At 39.5% G+C, this 19,523-nt stretch overlaps 1 protein-coding gene across 1 annotated transcript in view; it reads left to right on the top strand.

Moving 5' to 3' along the window:
- LOC124802876 (cGMP-dependent 3',5'-cyclic phosphodiesterase-like) overlaps positions 1-19,523 on the top strand; it is a 267,877-nt gene that overhangs the window by 50,929 nt on the left and 197,425 nt on the right. Inside the window, exon 4 of the mRNA XM_047263921.1 lies at positions 3,844-3,953. Coding sequence (XP_047119877.1) covers positions 3,844-3,953 — 110 coding nt within the window. The remainder of the gene's footprint in view (positions 1-3,843; positions 3,954-19,523) is intronic.

Genomic DNA, 19,523 nt, shown 5'->3' with positions numbered 1-19,523 from the left:
GCATAGGGTCTGACAAGAATATTGTGGAGATTGGGAGGGCGATGTAAAGCTATTCTAGGTGTGGTGAGCAAAATCTCAGACTGAATTTATATCATTTTAGGACATGATTTTATGAAATTATCGCCTTGTTGAAGTAGCTGATTGATACATTCCAGACCAGGACGATACTGAGTGACCAGTGGTGTGCTCCGAAGTTGTTTTTTGTGGGGATCAGCAGTACAAGGATTGGATGTGATGGCCCGAAGTATAGCTAAACACTGAATTAAGACATTTACCTTGTTTGAATTTTACAGTTGTAATAGATTCCAAACCCATGATAGTCTTCTTAATCAACTTTATACTTACTAACAAAACCGTAATTTTCCCAATTAATTGTTGGTTGATTAAAGTCTCCACTGATGATTACAGTATTATTGGGGAACTATGTACAAGTGAACTGAAGTTTATGGTTACATCAGGTGATGAGTCTGGTGGGCGATAGAAGATTATCATTTTATGCCTACCTCTGATAGTGAGTCTTGCCTAAATAATCTCAAATGCAGCTTCAATTTCTATCTTGGTGGATTTTAGTTCATTGTCTACTGCGACAATTATACTATCTCCATTTCCCATTTGCCTATCCTTTCAATGCACATTTAAATTTTCCCCCAAAATCTCACTGCTATCAATTTCAGATTTCAACCAGCTTTCTGGACCTAGTGTTGTGTTAGTTTCTCTGCTTTTCATGAACGCTTCAAACTCTAGCACTCTTTTGCAGATGCTTTGGCAGTTTATCATTAGGATTTTAATACTCTCACCTGTGGGAGGTGCTTCTTTCGATCTTACACTGATGCTTCTGGGTGTCCTAGGGCCGGTCGTTGTGCCCGAGTGGTTCTAGGGACTTCAGTCCGAAACCGCGGTGCTCCTACGGTCGCAGGTCCGAATCCTGCCTCGGGCATGAATGTGTGTGATGTCCTTAGGTTAGTTAGGTTTAAGTAGTTCTAAGTCTAGTGGCTGATGACCTCAAATGTTACATCCCATAGTGCTCAGAGCCATTTGAACCTCTTTTTTTTTCCTAGGGTTATTGTTATCTGAATTGGATGGAGAGTTGCCTGATCTAAAAAACCCATGTGTGCAAGCCACGCACAGTCAGCTACCTGAATAGCAGCCTCTGATTTGCACTGCAGACCTGACCTATTTAGGGGGACCCAACAGTTCTCAGCGCTATGGTGCAAGTCCAGGAAGCCGCAGCCTAGCTTGTCACATAACTTTCAAAGTCTCTATTTCAGTCCTTTCACTCGACTCAGAACTGACCTGTTTTCTTATTCGTTATTAGTCCCATCCCTCCATTACCCCTGCTTGACTTTGTATTTATAACCCTGTATTCACCTGACCATAAAGCCTGTTCCTCCTGCCACAGAACTTCTGTAATTCTCACTATATTTAACGTCAGTCTACACATTACCCTTTTTAAATGTTCTAACCTTTTGCACAATTAAAGGATCTAACATTCAACTCTCTGATATATTCTAACCTTGTGCCCAATTAAGGGATCTATAGAATGCCGGTTTTGTGATTTCTCCTGATAACATCATCCTCGTGAGTAGTCCCTGCCAGAGATCCAAATGGGGGGACTGTTTTACCTGTGGAATATTTTACCCAGCAGGATGCCATCATCATTTAATCATGCTGTATAGCTGCATACTCTTGGGAAAAATCATGGTTGCAGTTTCCCCTTGGTTTCAGTTATTGACTGTATCAGCACAGCACAGCAAGGCAGTTTGAGTTGATGTTATAAGGCCCGATCAGTCAATCATCCAGACAATTGCCCCTGCAACTACTGAAGAGGCTGCTGCCCCTCTTCAGGAATCACATGTTTATTTGACCTCTCAACAGATACCCCTCCCTCGTGGTTGCACCACAGTATGGCTATCTGTATCACTGAGACACACAAGCCACCTCACCGAATTTTTTGTATATGTTCTCATTTTGGTTTTATTACCAAACGGAACTCAGTTTCTGGAGCCGCCTAGTATATTTCTTGAATTTTTTTGTCTTGTGGAATTGGTGGAATGGTAAAGGGGATATGAAAATACATATTTTTGTTGATTTGCTTTTTAGTGTGCAACTTATGAACTACATGAAATATCTCACCTGGTGGTCTCAGCTATGTGTTCACATCCTCGTACTCTTACATGTGCGTCTGTAAGCGGCAACGACACTAGCGAACAAAAAACAGCCGAGGGCTTTGGGGGAAACGCCAGCTGGACCAACACTCGCTTGGCACCTGTATGCACCATGGCTACAGGAAAGTATCTCAAGTCACAGGCAGACTATGCTGAGGTGCACTTGCAGCACCTCACACACACAACATTTCACTGCACACACTAAGTACAGTGATAGTTTTGGTGACAACACTTCTTGGATGACCTTGCTGTGACAAGAGGCCAGCATGCACTATCTGAATAATTTCTTTTATCTTGTCATATACTCCTTCACTCGCTTCATCATCTGCAGAGGTAGTTAGCATTTAAACTAGTTCTGCGGTGGTGGATGTGGGCTTTGCGTCTGTCATGGTTACAATAATTTGTTCACAATGCTGTTCGTAGTAGCTTATCTGCATCCCTATTTTCTTATTCATTATTAAACTTACTCCTGTATTACCCCTGTTTGATTTTGTACTTATAACCCTGTATTCACCTGACCAGAAGACCTATTCTTCCTACCACCGAACTTCACTAATTCCCGTTATGTCTAACTTCAACCTATATGGTTAAATGGTGGTGACATCCCCTTGGGTAAAATACTATGGAGGTAAAATAGTCCCCCATTCAGATTTCCGGGCAGGGACTGCTCAAGAAGATGTTGTCACCAGGAGGAACAAAACAGGCATTCTGCAGACTGGAGTGTGGAATATTAGATCCCTTCATCAGACAGGTAAGGTAGAAAATTTAAAAAGTAAGGCTATTAGTGTGATGATGCAAATGCCTAGTTTCTAGGACAGCATAAATAAGGAGTCTATAAAAATAAAAGAGGTCAGGAAACCTAATAAACAAGGATGGAGGTTTCAACTTAAAAAAGACGTAGGGTTCGGCACTTAGTTTATTAGGATATCACCAATCATCATATGCACTAGAGCTAGGAAACACAAGGAGAATAAGTGTCTTTTGGAACATCAGTACAGGTTCTGAAAAACAAGAGCATCGAAGGTCATAGTTCATAATGGATATCAGTAGTCAAACTTGGCTGTAAGTAGTGGCGTAGGAGCAACAGTAGTTCAGTCTGGTTGGAGTCCAGGCATAGTTCAGTCTGGTTGGGGTCCAGGCAATGAGCACATGTAACAGCAAAAATCACATCTAATGAAGAAGGCAACTGGGTCGATTGTTACCATATTGCGCAAAAATGGAAACAACAACACAGTTGTGTACGTGGAAACACACCCTTAATCAATCACTTTGAGAAAATCTGAGATATCACAACAAAACTGCAGTTAATAGGGAAAGTGCATATACCCGGATTTAATTGTATATGTTGAACTGCCAAACTGCCATAAAACTTCAAGCTGACTACATCAAGTAATAGCTCATAACCGACACCATGTTAGTTCATAACTAAAAATACCTTGACACATTTGTTTTTGTTTGCATTCTCTCTCTCTCTCTCTCTCTCTCTCTCTCTCTCTCTCTGTGTGTGTGTGTGTGTGTGTGTGTGTGTGTGTGTCCAAATAGATCTCGTATTTTAGTGTTATTTCTGTCCAGGAAAAATAGCTTCCATCATATGCAAGAACCTATAATTATATGGTATTATATTACTAAGCAAGCTTTTTCTGAAATAAATGAATTCTGAAGCAACAATTGTCGACAGGTACTGCATTGGGACCGTCTTGAATGCTCTGGCATATGAAGAAGAAAAACGCCTGAAACTACAGTGTCAGTCTTTGTTATCAGTTGCAAAGAACTTATTCTCACGTCTCGGTAGGTTTTATGAAGATATTGCTCTACATTTGAATAATGTCCTTTGTGTTCGTTAGAGTGCAGTAATTACTTGTGTTATATTGATGTGTGTTAGCAGTATAATGATGCTGACTTGGTACTTATCTTTTGTTGATTCTGTCTACTTCTTGGCCCTGTAGGTGGATAATGTCATTAAATCACCTTTATTGTGAGAATAATACTGCAGTAACTTTCAAAGTAGATTAACATTGGAACAGCCTGTAAATAATATATATTGCTTGTCATGAGCATATGACGTAAAACACTTTTGGAGCCCAGCATACTCTACTTAGGCACATAATTTTATAGATGGTAACTGTCGGCATCAGACTGCTCTCTGCCACATTTGGTGGAAATTGTTTGTGCATTTGATACTATAAAGTATTATAGAACTGTAATAAACAGACATAATAATAATAATAATAATAATAACAATTATAATTGTTATTGTTATTATTATTATTATTATTATTATTTCATGTAGCTCAATGGCCTTTTACAAGTCTTCAATCAAATTAGATGCCATTTTGGTGACTTGCTAGTCCCTACAGGTTAACATAGAATCCAAACTACATCTTGTTTCTGGCATCTCCCCACATCTTTGAAATGTGAAAACTGTTCTCAGTAATGAAGTTATTTAATTTGAATGATCCAGTGAGAAAGAGAATCATATTACAAAAATGTGAGTAGTAATGTATCTAGAGATGTGTGTGTGTTTCCCACATCTCCTTTTAAACCACTGGACCAGTTTCAACCAAAATTGGTATTCATATCCATTATTGTGAGGAAACTATTGCTTTGGGGGTAAGATCCACCTCCCTGTCATAGTTCAGGAGATATGGTATCATAAACAGTGAGACGTGCAAGAAACTGCTGCATTGCACATGGCAGTTAAATTTATAAATTTTGCAGACAGTACCCACATATGCTGCTAAATGCACCTACAATACTATTTCACAGAACCACACATAGTTCAGGAGATATAAACTCTGGGATGCCTGAAATTTGGCTGCATTGTGCATTATGTTTAAGTTTATTACGTCTTTCCTACTACTTCCATTTGCAACACATTTTGCAGACAGTGTTCATATACGGCAGTTTATGTACCTACAAAATTATATCATTGTATGATGCAGTGGCGTAACGTGAGGGGAGACTTTGAGACTTAGTCTCCCCTGTATTCGTGCTTAAAAAAGATGCAATAGTAATTCATAACAAAAATAACTATCTGTGAAGAGCTCTAAATGTGCGAAGAAATCAGTCTTGTAGCCCACACCGCATCTTGAGTATTGGTGTATTTGCCTGCTTGAGACTTGACTGCTCTCAGTCTGTGCCTCCCTTCCCTTACCTGGCAGTGTGTGCACCTGTGCCCCCACCACTTCCCCTCTTCCACGAAGGCCAGTGCGCTGCACTTGCTAGCAGGTATCGAGACTAGTCTCTGCCGCTTCTATGCTGGCTTTTAACATGGAAGTGAACAGCCACGCGGTTTGTGTTCATAGTCATTCTTGTGTGATTTTAGTGCACATTTTTGTTGTGTCGCGAACATGAGTGAGCAAGCAACTGAACACCTTATAGAATTTTTATTAAAAACGCCTTTTTCTACATTAACGTACCGTATGAAAAAAAGTGCGAATTGAAGGACAAACGACCTACTCCTATACTGAGTGTAGTTTTAAGTGAAGCCAAACAAAAACGCACTTGTCAGACAGCCTGGTATGAAAAGTATACTTGGAGATATATATATATATATATATATATATATATATATATATATATATATATATATATATCCTTTTGTCTTTCCCTCTCCTTCCCTCTTTCCTTATGAGGCAACAGTTTGTTGCGAAAGCTTGAATTTTGTGTGTATGTTTGTGTTTGTTTGTGTGTCTGTCGACCTGCCAGCACTTTCATTTGGTACTGTTTGGTGGCGAAAAGGAATGGTGCAATGAGGGCATTTGTACAATAAAGAACTTTGACAGGAAAGCACCAAAGCATCAGATATCAAAGCGTCACCTGCAGAACAAAGAATCATTTCAGTTATTGGGCAAAAGTAAAATTGAGCACGCCCTTTCTGAAGCCGCTCGTCTGACAGCAATAAAATACAATGAACAAGTTGCATCCAACAGGAGAGTATTGGCTTGTATTATTCAGGCAATTGTATTTTTTTGTAAACAAGAACTGGCCTTTCGCGGCCATAGAGAAGATGAATCCTCCAGCTACAAGGGTAACTATCTGGAATTGTTGGATTTACTAGCTCAAGGAGAGCAGTTAATCCAAGACCATCTGTCGTCATCTTCAACCTTTAAAGGAACTTCTCCAGATATACAGAATGATGTAATAGAAATGATAACTCTGGCAGTTAATGAGGAATAAGATCTGAAATTCAGAACTGCAATTTCATTTCGATTCAAGCTGATGAAATATTAGACGTGTCATGCAAGAGTCAAATGAGTATAATATTCAGATACTGTATTGCAGACAAAATTGAGGAAAGATTCGTTGGATTGTACGATGTTGCTGGAGATAAAACTGCTGTAGCTTTGTCAAACATTATTCATGCACTATTGAAAGAATGGAATGTGGAAACAAAAGTGGTTAGTCAAACATATGGTGGCGCTTCAGTAATGGCGGGCAGAGAAAGAGGACTACAACAATTGCTGAAGCAGTTCTGTCCCTATGCGCTGTTTATTCATTGTTACGCACACCAACTGAATTTAGTACTGTTACATGCCTCCAGACACATAAGACAAGTACGCATGTTTGTAAGTGATTTTACTGCATTCCATTAGTTTTTCAGCAAATCATCAAAATGAACTGTATTGCTAACTGAGAAAGGATTTAAAATGCCACATGCAAGCAACACTCGCTGGAACTTTCATTCCAGGGCAGTTTCAACAATATCTAGTCATTTCTCAGAGCAATATAGTGTTTTTAATTATACAATTGATGATACAGACTCTCAGTGGGACCCAGAATCTTTGAGCTGTGTTGTGAGAATGAAACGACGGATGGATGATCGTATGTTTGTCTACTTGCTTTGTTTCTACCGAGGGTGCTTTGTTTATGTTGTTCATTTCTTCAATGTTCTTCAGTCAAAATCTGTCAGTATAAATGTTTGCCACGACGAAATAAGAACTGTTTTGAGAAACTTACGACAATTGGGAACGGAAACATTCGTTGATGAATGCATTAAATGCAGTTTGTGTTTGAATGGCAACTTATCATTCCATGACAGTCAAAAGACATCTCTCAGGGCACTAACTTACGAGGTACTGGATTTGCAAATTGTTCAGATGAAAAGAAGATTTCAAGAGTTTCCCTAAATTCAATTTGTGAACTTTTGAACAAAAAGTGTTTCCTGAACTATCAAAAAGAATTCCCAAAGTTGAAACTGCTTCAGTTAATAGAACAGTACCCTTTTTTTCAAACAAGAACAACTTGAAAATGCACTGCGTAACATATACGGTGATGTGAAAAAACATTTATCTCAGAGAATGCTCTTAAAGTACATTGTCAACAATGATTTAGACTCTGTTTTGAAGAAACAACGAAGTTCCTGCAATTGGTTGTGACCCTACCTGCAACTACAGCAACCAGTGAATGAAGCATGAGTGCTCTTAAAAGAGTGAAGAATTATTTAAGGAATTCAATGCCCAACACCCGGCTGTTGTGTTTGAGCACGTTAGCAATAGAAAAGACACAACTTGGAGAGCTATCCAGTGACCAGATCTTTTTAGACAGAGTTATAGACTCATTTGTGGAAAGAAAAGACAGGCGCATTGCACTTGTGTACAAGAAAATATGAGTGCTTCTTCTCTTGCTGCTGGAGTTCTACAAATTTGTCTTCATTTCTTGAACAAGTTATTATTATTATTATTATTATTATTATTAGTGGTGGTAGTAGTAGTAATAGTAGTTGTTGTTGTTATTTTATTTGGTGCATTTTGTTTCATTCTTTAAATTATTGTTTATTGTACTATTTTGTCTCCCTATAATAAATGTAGGGTCTCCCCAACCTTTACAACCACGCTACGCCACTGGTATGATGCATAGCTAAGTAGATATGCTGCCCTAAACACTGAGATGCATGAAAAACAGCCGCATCATGTGTGATGTTTAAGTTCATCATTTCTTTGCTACTAAGTCTACTTGCAACATATTTCGCAAACAGTATGTACCTATGCCACTGAATTTACCTATACAAATAAACCATTGCATCTTACGTAGTTCAAGAATTATTATGTCATGAACACTGACAAGTGGACCATATGTACTTGCCCTCACCGATATAATACATATTGACCTGGTGTGTAAATCATGGCAAGGACTGTGACTTAAGTAAACCGGAAGGTGCAACTCTCAACTCTTTTTCGAGAAAATCAGCTTTGAAAGTTTTAGGCATGCATAAATATACTATTTTGTGGTCTCTAACAGGCAAGGAATCCGCAGCCAAGTGATTAAGTGCTTAGTTTCATAAGTACAAGTTCTCTGAATCAAATCGTAGTACTGGTGATTTTTTTAATTCGACATAATTCCAATGATGTATATACTCTGACTGTCCAGATTATCAGTATTGAATCATTGCATAATATTTATCATGAAAAATAGGAAATCAAAATATTATTGTTAGGACAGTTGAAATAATAAAGGATACATGACCATTTTGAATCAAATCAGTGTAATCTCTTTATTACATCATTGTAACTACATTTGTTACACATGTGGAGCATTGCGCGATCAGGACGATACTGATTTTAGAGACATGTAAAAGAATATTTATTGTGCCATACAGCAAATGTAATGAATGCCAAGGTTTTGCATGAGCATGGTTGTTTTCAATGTTTTATGTTCGTAAACTGTTCTTGGCCATCACACAGTTTTGCAGCATACCATGCATATCTGATCATATCAACAAATTGTTTGATCGATTGTTTGAATTTCTGTGCAGGCTTCTCTTGAAGCTATCTCTCTATTGTTTTAGATTATGTATGAGCAATGTTTTAGTCACTTTGTAAGGTTTTTTACCTGCCTGTAAAAATAAATGTCGCAGGGCTGCACCAACGGAGTACATTTTGGAGGAATTACTTTAATACTGTATGTTAGCAGACCCTCTCTATCTCGAAAAATTTTGTCATACAAAACAGGGTTCATTTGACCTCCCCATGAATCGAGGAACTAAAGAAATTGTTTTTCTCTCGCATATTGCTTCAAGACGTCTATTAGAAATTTCTTGTATAGTACTGTTGTGAGTTTGCTGTACTTTGAAGATTTAACATAACGTTTTTGTATTTGTGTGCATACTCACCAGCTGGAACAAGGCCATAAAAGGCCTTGGTCCAAATTGGCCGGCTCTTGGAAGCAAACGAAGACCATTGGTAGTAATTTTCCAGATAAGGCGACAGCATATTGTGCAGTGTGTGAATGTTTCACCTTGTGCAAATCCTTTCGCTGCATAAGAACCACCTTTGTTCCACATTCGGTGAGAGTTTGATCATAAGTTAGTTGATATTGGCAACCTGTCCATCTCCTTAGCCAAGTGGTGATGTGCTTGCCTCCCTTTCAGCGGACCCAAGTTTGATTCCTGGCCAGGTTGGAGATTTTCTCCACTTGTGGACTGTGTGTTGTGTTGTCCTCACCATCACTTCATCCTCATCACTGGCACGCAAGTCACCCAATATAGCGTCGCCTGAAATAATAAGACTTTCACTTGGCGGCCGAACTTCTCTGAATGGGGCCTCCCGGCCAACAATACCACACGCTCATTTCATTTTCTATTGGCACCCTGAAACAAACGTTCACAAATTAACATCATATGGTGTATAAAAATAGTATTACAATTGATGTAAATGAATCGGGTACCTTTATGTGTAATACCTGTTTGATTAGTGGTATTAACAAAATCCTTGATGTGTTGTGGTATGAGGGCTTGAGTAAATTCTCAAGCTTCTATGAAACAATCATAGGTCCTTGAATCAATTGTTTTAAGTTGTTCATGCCTTCTTCCATCTTGTTTTACAACCCTAATCTTGTAATACTGAGGAACGTAATCACTGTCTGTTTTTGACTGCTTCTCTTCAGCCACATAATCATCTGATGAAGATCAAGTATCTTCTTCAGTTTCTTCAAACACATCTCATTCATCGATCTCTTGGTGGGCAATTAGTTCGTCTTGTACCACGAGTTGTTTCTCCACTAGCATTTCAAAAATTCTGTGAAATATTTCTTTTCCAATTTCATCTTGTTCTTGTGTTATTACTGCAGTAGGTTTCCTGAGAGATCAGACTCTTTTGGAGAAGGAGCTGTTCATTGTACAGAAGCACTGTTTTTAATTATATTTGTGAAACTTCACTGTAGACTCATAAAATCAGACATCTTGGAGCATTGGCATGTAACTACCTCGGAGGGGGGGGGGGGATAACATACGATTGAAGTGTTCTTCATGTTTACAAACACTGTTCCGTTTCTCCCTCCTCTGACTGAAAGTTGTTTGTGCACATGTAGCTGTTTTCTGGTTGGTCTACATTAACAGCAGGATTACTGGGAAAATGGGTTCATACAGTGAGTTGTACAGTACTTGTACCTATACCAGGAAAATCGGCTCATGGTAGGTTGAAACTTACCTGCAGAAAACATTTATAATGGTAAACTACTTCTGAAATGTTAGAGAAAAACTCAAATTTTGAAGGTGAAGATTATGTTCATAATAAGTGTCCTGAGATACTGATAATTTTCACAATCATAATAAACCTGTTATTAGAATTAGCTAATGTGTGGTTTAAGAATTATGAAAGAAGATTGTGTATGTGGAAGAGACCAGGAGACACTGGAAGGTTCCAGATTTATTATATAATGGTAAGACAGAGATTTAGCAACCAGATTTTAAACTGTAAGACATTTTCAGGAGCAAATTTGGACTCTGATCACAATTTATTGGTTATGAACTGTAGGTTAAAACTGAAGAGTCTTCAAAAAAGGTAGCAATTTAAGGTGATGGGATCTGGATAAACTGAAAGAAGCAAAGGTTATGGAGAGTTTCAGAGGTAGCATAAGGCAACGGTTGACTAGAACAGGGGAAAGGAATACAGCTTCAAGAGATGTAATAGTGACACCAGCAGAGGATCGAGTGGGTAAAAAGGCAGAGGCTAGTAGAAAACCCTGCATAAAACAGGTGCAACAGGTCTACTGAAGAGACTGCTTACACCACACTTGTGCACCCTATTCTGGAGTATTGCTGTGTGGTGTGGGATCCGCATCAGATGGGACTGACGGATGACATCAAAAAAGTGCAAAGAAGGGCAGCTCGTTTTGTATTATCGCGAAGTAGGGGAGATAGTACCGCAGACATGATATGTGAATTGAAGTGGCAATCATTAAAACAAAGGTGTTTTTCACTGCGATGGGATCTTCTCATGAAATTTCAATAACCAGTTTCCTCCTCCAAGTGCATAAACATTCTGTTGGCACACACCTGCATAGGGAGAAATGATCATCAAGATAAAATAAGAGAAATCAGGGCTCGCACAGAAAAATATAAGCGCTCGTTTTTCCCGTGCACCGTTCGAGAGTGGAACGGTAGAGAGATAGCTTGAAGGTGGTTCATTGAACCCTCTGCCAGGCACTTTATTGTGAATAGCAGAGTAATCATGTAGATGAAGATGAAAACAAGCGAAAGGGAAATCAAAGGCCTAAAAAGTGAGGTAGATAGAAAGTGCAAAATGGTGAAGCATGAATGGCAAGGAGACCAGTGTAACATTTAGAAGCATACATCACTAGAGGAAAGATAAATGCCACCTACAAGAAAATTAAAGAAACTTCTGGAGGAAAGAGAACCATCTATATGAGTGTCAAACAATCAGATGGAAAGCCGCCTGGGATGGTGGACAGCTGGCTGTAAACAAGTTTGGTGGCTGACATCTTTATGTCGGCCTTGTGAGCGATGCAGAGACCAAGAAGTACCAGCGGCATGACAGCGGTCCACCTGTTGTTGTGGCAGCTAAGGGCAGCGATCAAGGTGTAATGCAGCCAAGTGGTAGCTCGATGTCAAGTGCACGTCAGACCCACACAGATCTGTCAGCGCACAAAAAAGGGCCGATGTAAATTTGCGTTCATGGTCCATAGCGATGTGGCGTGGGCAGCTGAAGTGGGCAATCCACATGGAGACGGAGGCGGCTACTATAATGGCAGTGACAGTGTTGGGTATTGGTGTTGCCTCAGGCCAGCAGGTGAAGCTGTTCACTGTGGTGAGAAGGTAGCAACAGCCGTCAGATGAAATTAGGGGGCCAACGATGTCCACATGGACATGGGAAGCAATGTCTACTGTCTGGGAAAGCCGTGGTGGGGGGCATGTACATGGCTCTTGACCTTGGCACACTGACCGGCGAGGCAGGTGCTGTCCCAGATCCTGCAGTCTCTTTGAATACCTGGCCACATGAAGCACTGCATTACTAGAGTGGTAGACACATGCATTTGGCAGGGTGAGCCAGGTCCTGCTATCTCTCGAATGCGGCCGTGCGGAAGGCAGCGGATAGGAAGGAGTGCGGTGAGCTGGTGTGTACAGCACAGCAGGTACTGCTGTCAGAGCTGGGAACTAGTGTGCTTTGGAGACAGAGGTTGGAGGCTGCATCCTGCCAGAGTTGGGCGAGTTCTGGGTCATGCCCCTGGACAGTTTATTTATTTATTTATTTATTTGTCAAGTTCCGTAGGACCTAATTGAGGAGCAAATCTCCAAGGTCATGGAACGTGTCAGTACATGAAATTACAACATAAAAGTAATAACGGATAAAAATAAAATGTTTATGAACCCGAAAAACATCAAGCCATAAATTTAAGTAAACACAGTCAACAATTCAACAAGACTCAGCTTACTTTTTCAAGGAACTCCTCAACAGAATATGAGGAGTGACCAATGAAGAATCTTTTCAGTTTTGATTTGAAAGCATGTGAATTACTAGTAAGATTTTTGAATTCTAGTGGTAGCTTGTCGAAAATGGAAGCAGCAGTATACTGCACACCTTTCTGCACAAGAGTTAAGGAAGTTCAGTTCAAATGCAGATTTGACTTCTGTTGATTATTAACTGAGTGAAACCTGCTTATTCTTTGGAATGAGCTAATATTGTTAACAAGAAATGACAGAAAGGAATATATACATTGAGAGGCCAATGTTAAAATACCCAGGCTCGTGAACAGGGGTCGACAAGAGGTTCGTGAACTTGCACCACTTATTGCCCAAACTGCCAGTTTCTGAGCCAAAAATAACCTTTTAGAATGGGAAGAGTTACCCCAAAATATAATACCATACGACATAAGCGAATGAAAATAAGCAAAGTAGATTAATTTTCGTGTCGAATGATCACTCACTTCAGATATCGTTCGAATAGTAAAAATGACAGCATTAAGTCTTTGAACAAGATCCTGAATGTGGGCTTTCCACGACAGTTTACTATCTATCTGAACACCTAGAAATTTGAACTGTTCAGTTTCGTTAATCATATGCCCATTCTGTGATATTACAACATCAGGTTTTGTTAAATTGTGTGTTGTTGTTGTTGTTGTTGTTGTTGTTGTGGTCTTCAGTCCTGAGACTGGTTTGATGCAGCTCTCCATGCTACTCTATCCTGTCCAAGCTTCTTCATCTCCCAGTACTCACTGCAGCCTACATCCTTCTGAATCTGCTTAGTGTATTCATCTCTTGGTCTCCCTCTACGATTTTTACCCTCCACGCTGCCCTCCAGTACTAAATTGGTGATCCCTTGATGCCTCAGAACATGTCCTACCAACCGATCCCTTCTTCTAGTCAAGTTGTGCCACAAACTCATCTTCTCCCCAATTCTATTCAATACCTCCTCATTAGTTATGTGATCTACCCATATAATCTTCAGCATTCTTATGTAGCACCACATTTTGAAAGCTTCTATTCTCTTCTTGTCCAAACTATTTATCGTCCATGTTTCACTTCCATACATGGCTACACTCCATACAAATACTTTCAGAAACGACTTCCTGACACTTAAATCAATATTCGATGTTAACAAATTTCTCTTCATCAGAAACACTTTCCTCGCCATTGCCAGTCTACATTTTATATCCTCTCTACTTTGACCATCATCAGTTATTTTGCTCCTTTACTACTTTAAGCATCTCATTTCCTAATCTAATTCCCTCAGCATCACCCGACTTAATTCGACTACATTCCATTATCCTTGTTTTGCTTTTGTTGATGTTCATCTTATACCCTCCTTTCAAGACACTGTTCATTCTGTTCAACAGCTCATCCAAGTCCTTTACTGTCCCTGACAGAATTACAATGTCATTGGTGACCCTCAAAGTTTTTATTTCTTCTCCATGGATTTTAATACCTACTCCGAATTTTTCTTTTGTTTCCTTTACTGCTTGCTCAATATACAGATTGAATAGCATTGGGGAGAGGCTACAACCCTGTCTCACTCCCTTCCCAACCACAGCTTCCCTTTCATGCCCCTCGACTCTTATAACTGCCATCTGCTTCCTGAACAAATGGTAAATAGCCTTTTGCTCCTTGTATTTTACCCCTGACACCTTAAGAATTTGAAAGAGAGTATTCCAGTCAACATTGTCAAAAGCTTTCTCTAAGTCTAAAATTGCTAGAATCGTAGGTTTGCCTTTCCTTAATCTATTTTCTAAGATAAGTCGTAGGGTCAGTATTGCCTCATGTGTTCCAACATTTCTACGGAATCCAAACTGATCTTCCCCGAGGTCGGCTTCTACCAGTTTTTCCATTCGTCTGTAAAGAATTCACGTTAGTATTTTGCAGCCGTGACTTATTAAACTGATAGTTCGTAATTTTTACATCTGTCAACACCTGCTTTATTTGGAATTGGAATTATTATATTCTTCTTGAAGTCTGAGGGAATTTTGCCTGTCTCATACATCTTGCTCACCAGATGGTAGAGTTTTGTCAGGACTGGCTCTCCCAAGGCTGTCAGTAGTTCTAATGGAATGTTGTCTACTCCTTGGGCTTTGTTTTGACTTAGGTCCTTCAGTGCTCTGTCAAACTCTTCATGCAGTATCATATTTCCCATTTCATCTTCATCTACATCCTCTTCCATTTCCATAATATTGTCGTCAAGAACATCGCCCCTGTATAGACCCTCTATATACTCCTTCCACCTTTCTGCTTTCCCTTCTTTGCTTAGAACTGGGTTTCCATCTGAGCTCTTGATATTCATACAAGTGGCTCTCTTTTCTCCAAAGGTCTCTTTAATTTTCCTGTAGGCAGTATCTATCTTACCCCTCGAGAGATAAGCCTCTACATCCTTACATTTGCCCTCTAACCATCCCTGCTTAACCATTTTGCACTTCCTGTCGATCTCATTTTTGCGATGTTTGTATTCCTTTTTGCCTGCTTCAGTTACGGCATTTTTGTATTTTCTCCTTTCATCAATTAAATTCAGTATCTCTTCTGTTACCCAGAGATTTCTACTAGCCCTCGTCTTTTTACCTACTTGATCCTCTGCAGCCTTCACTACTTCATCCCTCAGAGCTACCCGTTCTTCTTCTACTGTACTTCTTTCCGCTATTCCTGTCAATTGTTAGCTTATGCTCTCCCTGAAACTCTGTACAACCTCTGGTTCTTTCAGTTTATCCAGGTCCCATCTCCTTAGATTCCCACCTTTTTGCTGTTTCTTCAGTTTTAATCTACAGTTCATAACCAATAGATTGTGGTCAGAGTCCACATCTGCTCCTGGAATTGTCTTACAATTTAAAACCTGGTTCCTAAATCTCTGTCTTACCATTATATAATCTATCTGAAACCTTCTAGTATCTCCAGGGTTCTTCCATGTACACAACCTTCTTTCATGATTCCTGAACCAAGTGTTAACTATGATTAAGTTATGCTCTGTGCAAAATTCTACCAGATGGCTTCCTCTTTCATTTCTTAGCCCCAGTCCATATTCACCTACTATATTTCCTTCTCTTCATTTTCCTACTGTCGAATTGCAGTCGCCTATGACTATTAAATTTTCGTCTCCCTTCACTACCTGAATAATTTCTTTTATCTCATCATACATTTCATCAATTTCTCCATCATCTGCAGAGCTAGTTGGCATATTAACTTGTACTACTGTAGTAGGCGTGGGCTTCGTGTCTATCTTGGCCACAGTATTGCCTTCACTATGCTGTTTGTAATAGCTTACCCGCACTACTATTTTTTTTATTCATTATTAAACCTACTCCTTTATTACCCCTATTTGATTTTGTATTTATAACCCTGTATTCACCTGACCAAAAGTCTTGTTCCTCCTGCCACCAAACTTTAACCTATCCATTTCCCTTTTTAAATTTTCTAACCTACCTGCCCAATTAAGGGATCTGACATTCCATGCTCTGATCCGTAGAATGCCAGTTTTCTTTCTCCTGATAATGATGTCCTCCTAAGTAGTCCCCGCCTGGAGATCCGAATGGCGGACTGTTTTACCTCCGGAATATTTTACCCAAGAGGATGTCGTCATCATTTAATCATACAGTAAAGCTGCATGCCCCCGGGAAAAATTACGGCTGTAGTTTCCCCTTGCTTTCAACCGTTCGCAGCACCACAACAGCTAGGCCATTTTAATTAGTGTTACAGGGCCAGATCAGTCAATCATCCAGACTGTTGCCCCTGCAACTACTGAAAAGGCTGCTGCCTCTCTTCAGGAACCACACGTTTGTCTGGCCTCTCAACAGCTACCCCTCCGTTGTGGTTGCACCTATGGTACAGCTATGTGAATCGCTGAGGCACGCAAGCCCCCCACCAACGGCAAGGTCCATGGTTCATGGAATTGTGTGTTAGAAACTGTAAAAACTGAGTGTTACTGTGATTTAATCTTAGTTTATTTTCTACAAGCCATGAACTTGTGTCATGAACTGCACTACATGAACCGAGGCAATGTTGCACACATCATTCTGTACTACCAAGCTAGTGTCATCAGCAAACAGAAATATTTTAGAGTTACCCGTAATACTAGAGGGCATATTATTTACATAAATAAGGAACAGGAGTGGCCCCCAACACTGTTCCCTGGGGCATTCCCCACTTGACCATACATCACTCAGACCCCTCATCACATTCATTCTCAATACTGTGAATAATGACCTTTTGCTGTCTGTTGCTAAAGTAAGAGGGGAACCAATTGTGAGCTACTTCCCGTATTCCGTAATGGTCCAACTTCTGGAGCAGTATTTTGTGATCAACACAATGAAACACCTTAGTTAAATCAAAAAACATGACTAGCAATCAAAACCTTTTGTTTAACTCGCCCAGTACCTCACAGAGAAAAGAGAATATAGCGTTTTCAGTTGTTAAATGACTTATAAAGCCGAACTGAACATTTGACAGGAAATTGTGCGATATAAAAGATCAATTATCCTTACACACACAGCCTTTCCAATAACTTTAGCAAACACTGATGGCATAGAAATAGGTCTAAAATTGTCTATATTATCCCTTTCTCCCTTTTTATAAAGCAGCTTTACAATTATAATACATTCGGGATATCAACCATTCCTAAAGGAAAAATTACAAATATGGCTAAATACAGGGCTAACATGTGCAGCACAGTACTTTAATATTCTCCATCATATCCATGAGAGTCTGTAGTCTTCAGTGTTTAATTATTGACTCAATCTTCTGCTTGTCTGTATCACAGAGAAATGTTTCAGACATCAATCTCAGAAAGGTATTTGCCAAGAGAGTTGTATGATTCCCTGTAGAAACTAAATTTTTATTTAATTCACCAGCAGTGCTCAGAAAATAAGTGTTAAATTCTGTACGTATATCTGATTTATCAGTAACGGAAATATTTTTACTACAGACCGACTTTATATCGTCGACCTTGTGCTGCTGACCAGACACTTCCTTCACAACTGACCATATGGTTTTAATTTTATCCAGTGAATTAGCTATTCTATTTACATACCACATACCCTTTGGCTTCCTAATAACATTTTTAAGCACCTTACAGTACTGTTTGTAATGGGCTACTGTAGCTTGATTGTGACTACTTCTAACATTTTGATATAATTCCCACTTTGTTCTACATGATATCCTTATCCCACTTGTCAGCCACCCAGGCTGCCGATTACTGCTAGTACCCTGTTTAGAATGTTCTAATGGAAAGCAACTCTCAAAGAGCATGAGAAATGTGTAAAGGAAAGTATTATATTTGTCATCTATGTTATCGGTACTAAAAACATCCTGCCACTCTTGTTCCTTGATGAGGTTTAAAAAACACTCTATTGCTGTTGGATTAACTTTCCTACATAGTTTGTAATTATATGTGACATTTGTTTGAGTACAAAAAGCCTTTTACTGTTAAATTTATGCAACATGGCCAGAAAGGCTATTTACCCTTTTACTAATAAAATGCCCATATAGTAATGAAGAATGAATAAAAATATTGTCTATGGCTGTGCTACTGTTCCCCTGCACCTTAGTTGGAAAAAACACTGTCTGCATCATATCATATGAATTTAGGAGATCTACCAACATCCTTTTTCTTCCTTCGTCATATACAAAATTTACATTGAAGTCACCACATATAACTAATTTCGGGTACTTCCTATAAAGTGAATCAAGAAACCTCTCTAGCTTGAGCAGAAGTGCTCTGAGGTCAGAGTTAGGGGACCTATAAATAATAAGAATTAGAAGTTTATTTTCACTAAATTCAAGTGCCTCTGCATAACATTCAAATATCTGATAAGTACAGTGCCATGATACGTCTATGGACTCAAATGGAATACTGTTTTTTATGTACGTGGCCACTCCCCCATCCTGCAAGGACTTCCTTGAAAAACAGCCAGCTAATCTGTATCCTGGTAAAGGAAGCCTCTGAATTGTCAAATTATTTAAGTGGTGCTCCGATATACCAATAATTTCAGAGTCAACATCTATAAGCAGTTCGCTAACTTTATCTCTAATACTTCTTATATTTTGATGAAATATGCTAATTCCTTCTCTACTTGGAAGCATGACGTTCTCTGAAGGTGAGTCCTTAGTTAGAGGTAATTCCTTTAAGCTGGTGTACCTATCAGCTGACTTCAATCTAAAAAAGGTGCAGCTCTAATACCAACTAGTACAGGAATTTTTCCATGGGTGATCCCACCACCACCCACTGCACTGTCACCTATAAGCTTTCCCAGCCTCCCCTTCCCATACATACTGAGGTGCAGGCCATTCCTAGTGAAACCCAGTCTACTGATAGACTCAACTGGCACCACTGAAATGTAACCCATGCCCTCTGCCATCAGTGCCTCCTCCAGCCCCATGTTAATGCACCGAACAGCTGTATTAAGATGGTGCTGATCACGATGCTGAAACAGTTGCACGAAATGCACATTAGTACCACCAGTTAGAGTAGCTATCTTTACCAGGTCACAGTGTTTGCGTTAAGGCTGAGACAGTTGGAGATGATGTCAATTCCGGCGACGTGACTTATGTCAGTTGTAAATTCCGAGATAAATGACAGCTGCTGGAATTGACATGAGGACCACTGGTCAATGTCTTTCATAAGGACAAATATTGTGGGTTTGTGGTTG

Source organism: Schistocerca piceifrons, chromosome 6 (assembly GCF_021461385.2).
Source record: "Schistocerca piceifrons isolate TAMUIC-IGC-003096 chromosome 6, iqSchPice1.1, whole genome shotgun sequence".
Taxonomy (NCBI): Eukaryota; Metazoa; Arthropoda; class Insecta; order Orthoptera; family Acrididae; genus Schistocerca; species Schistocerca piceifrons.
This window is presented reverse-complemented; position numbering and strand designations above follow the sequence as displayed.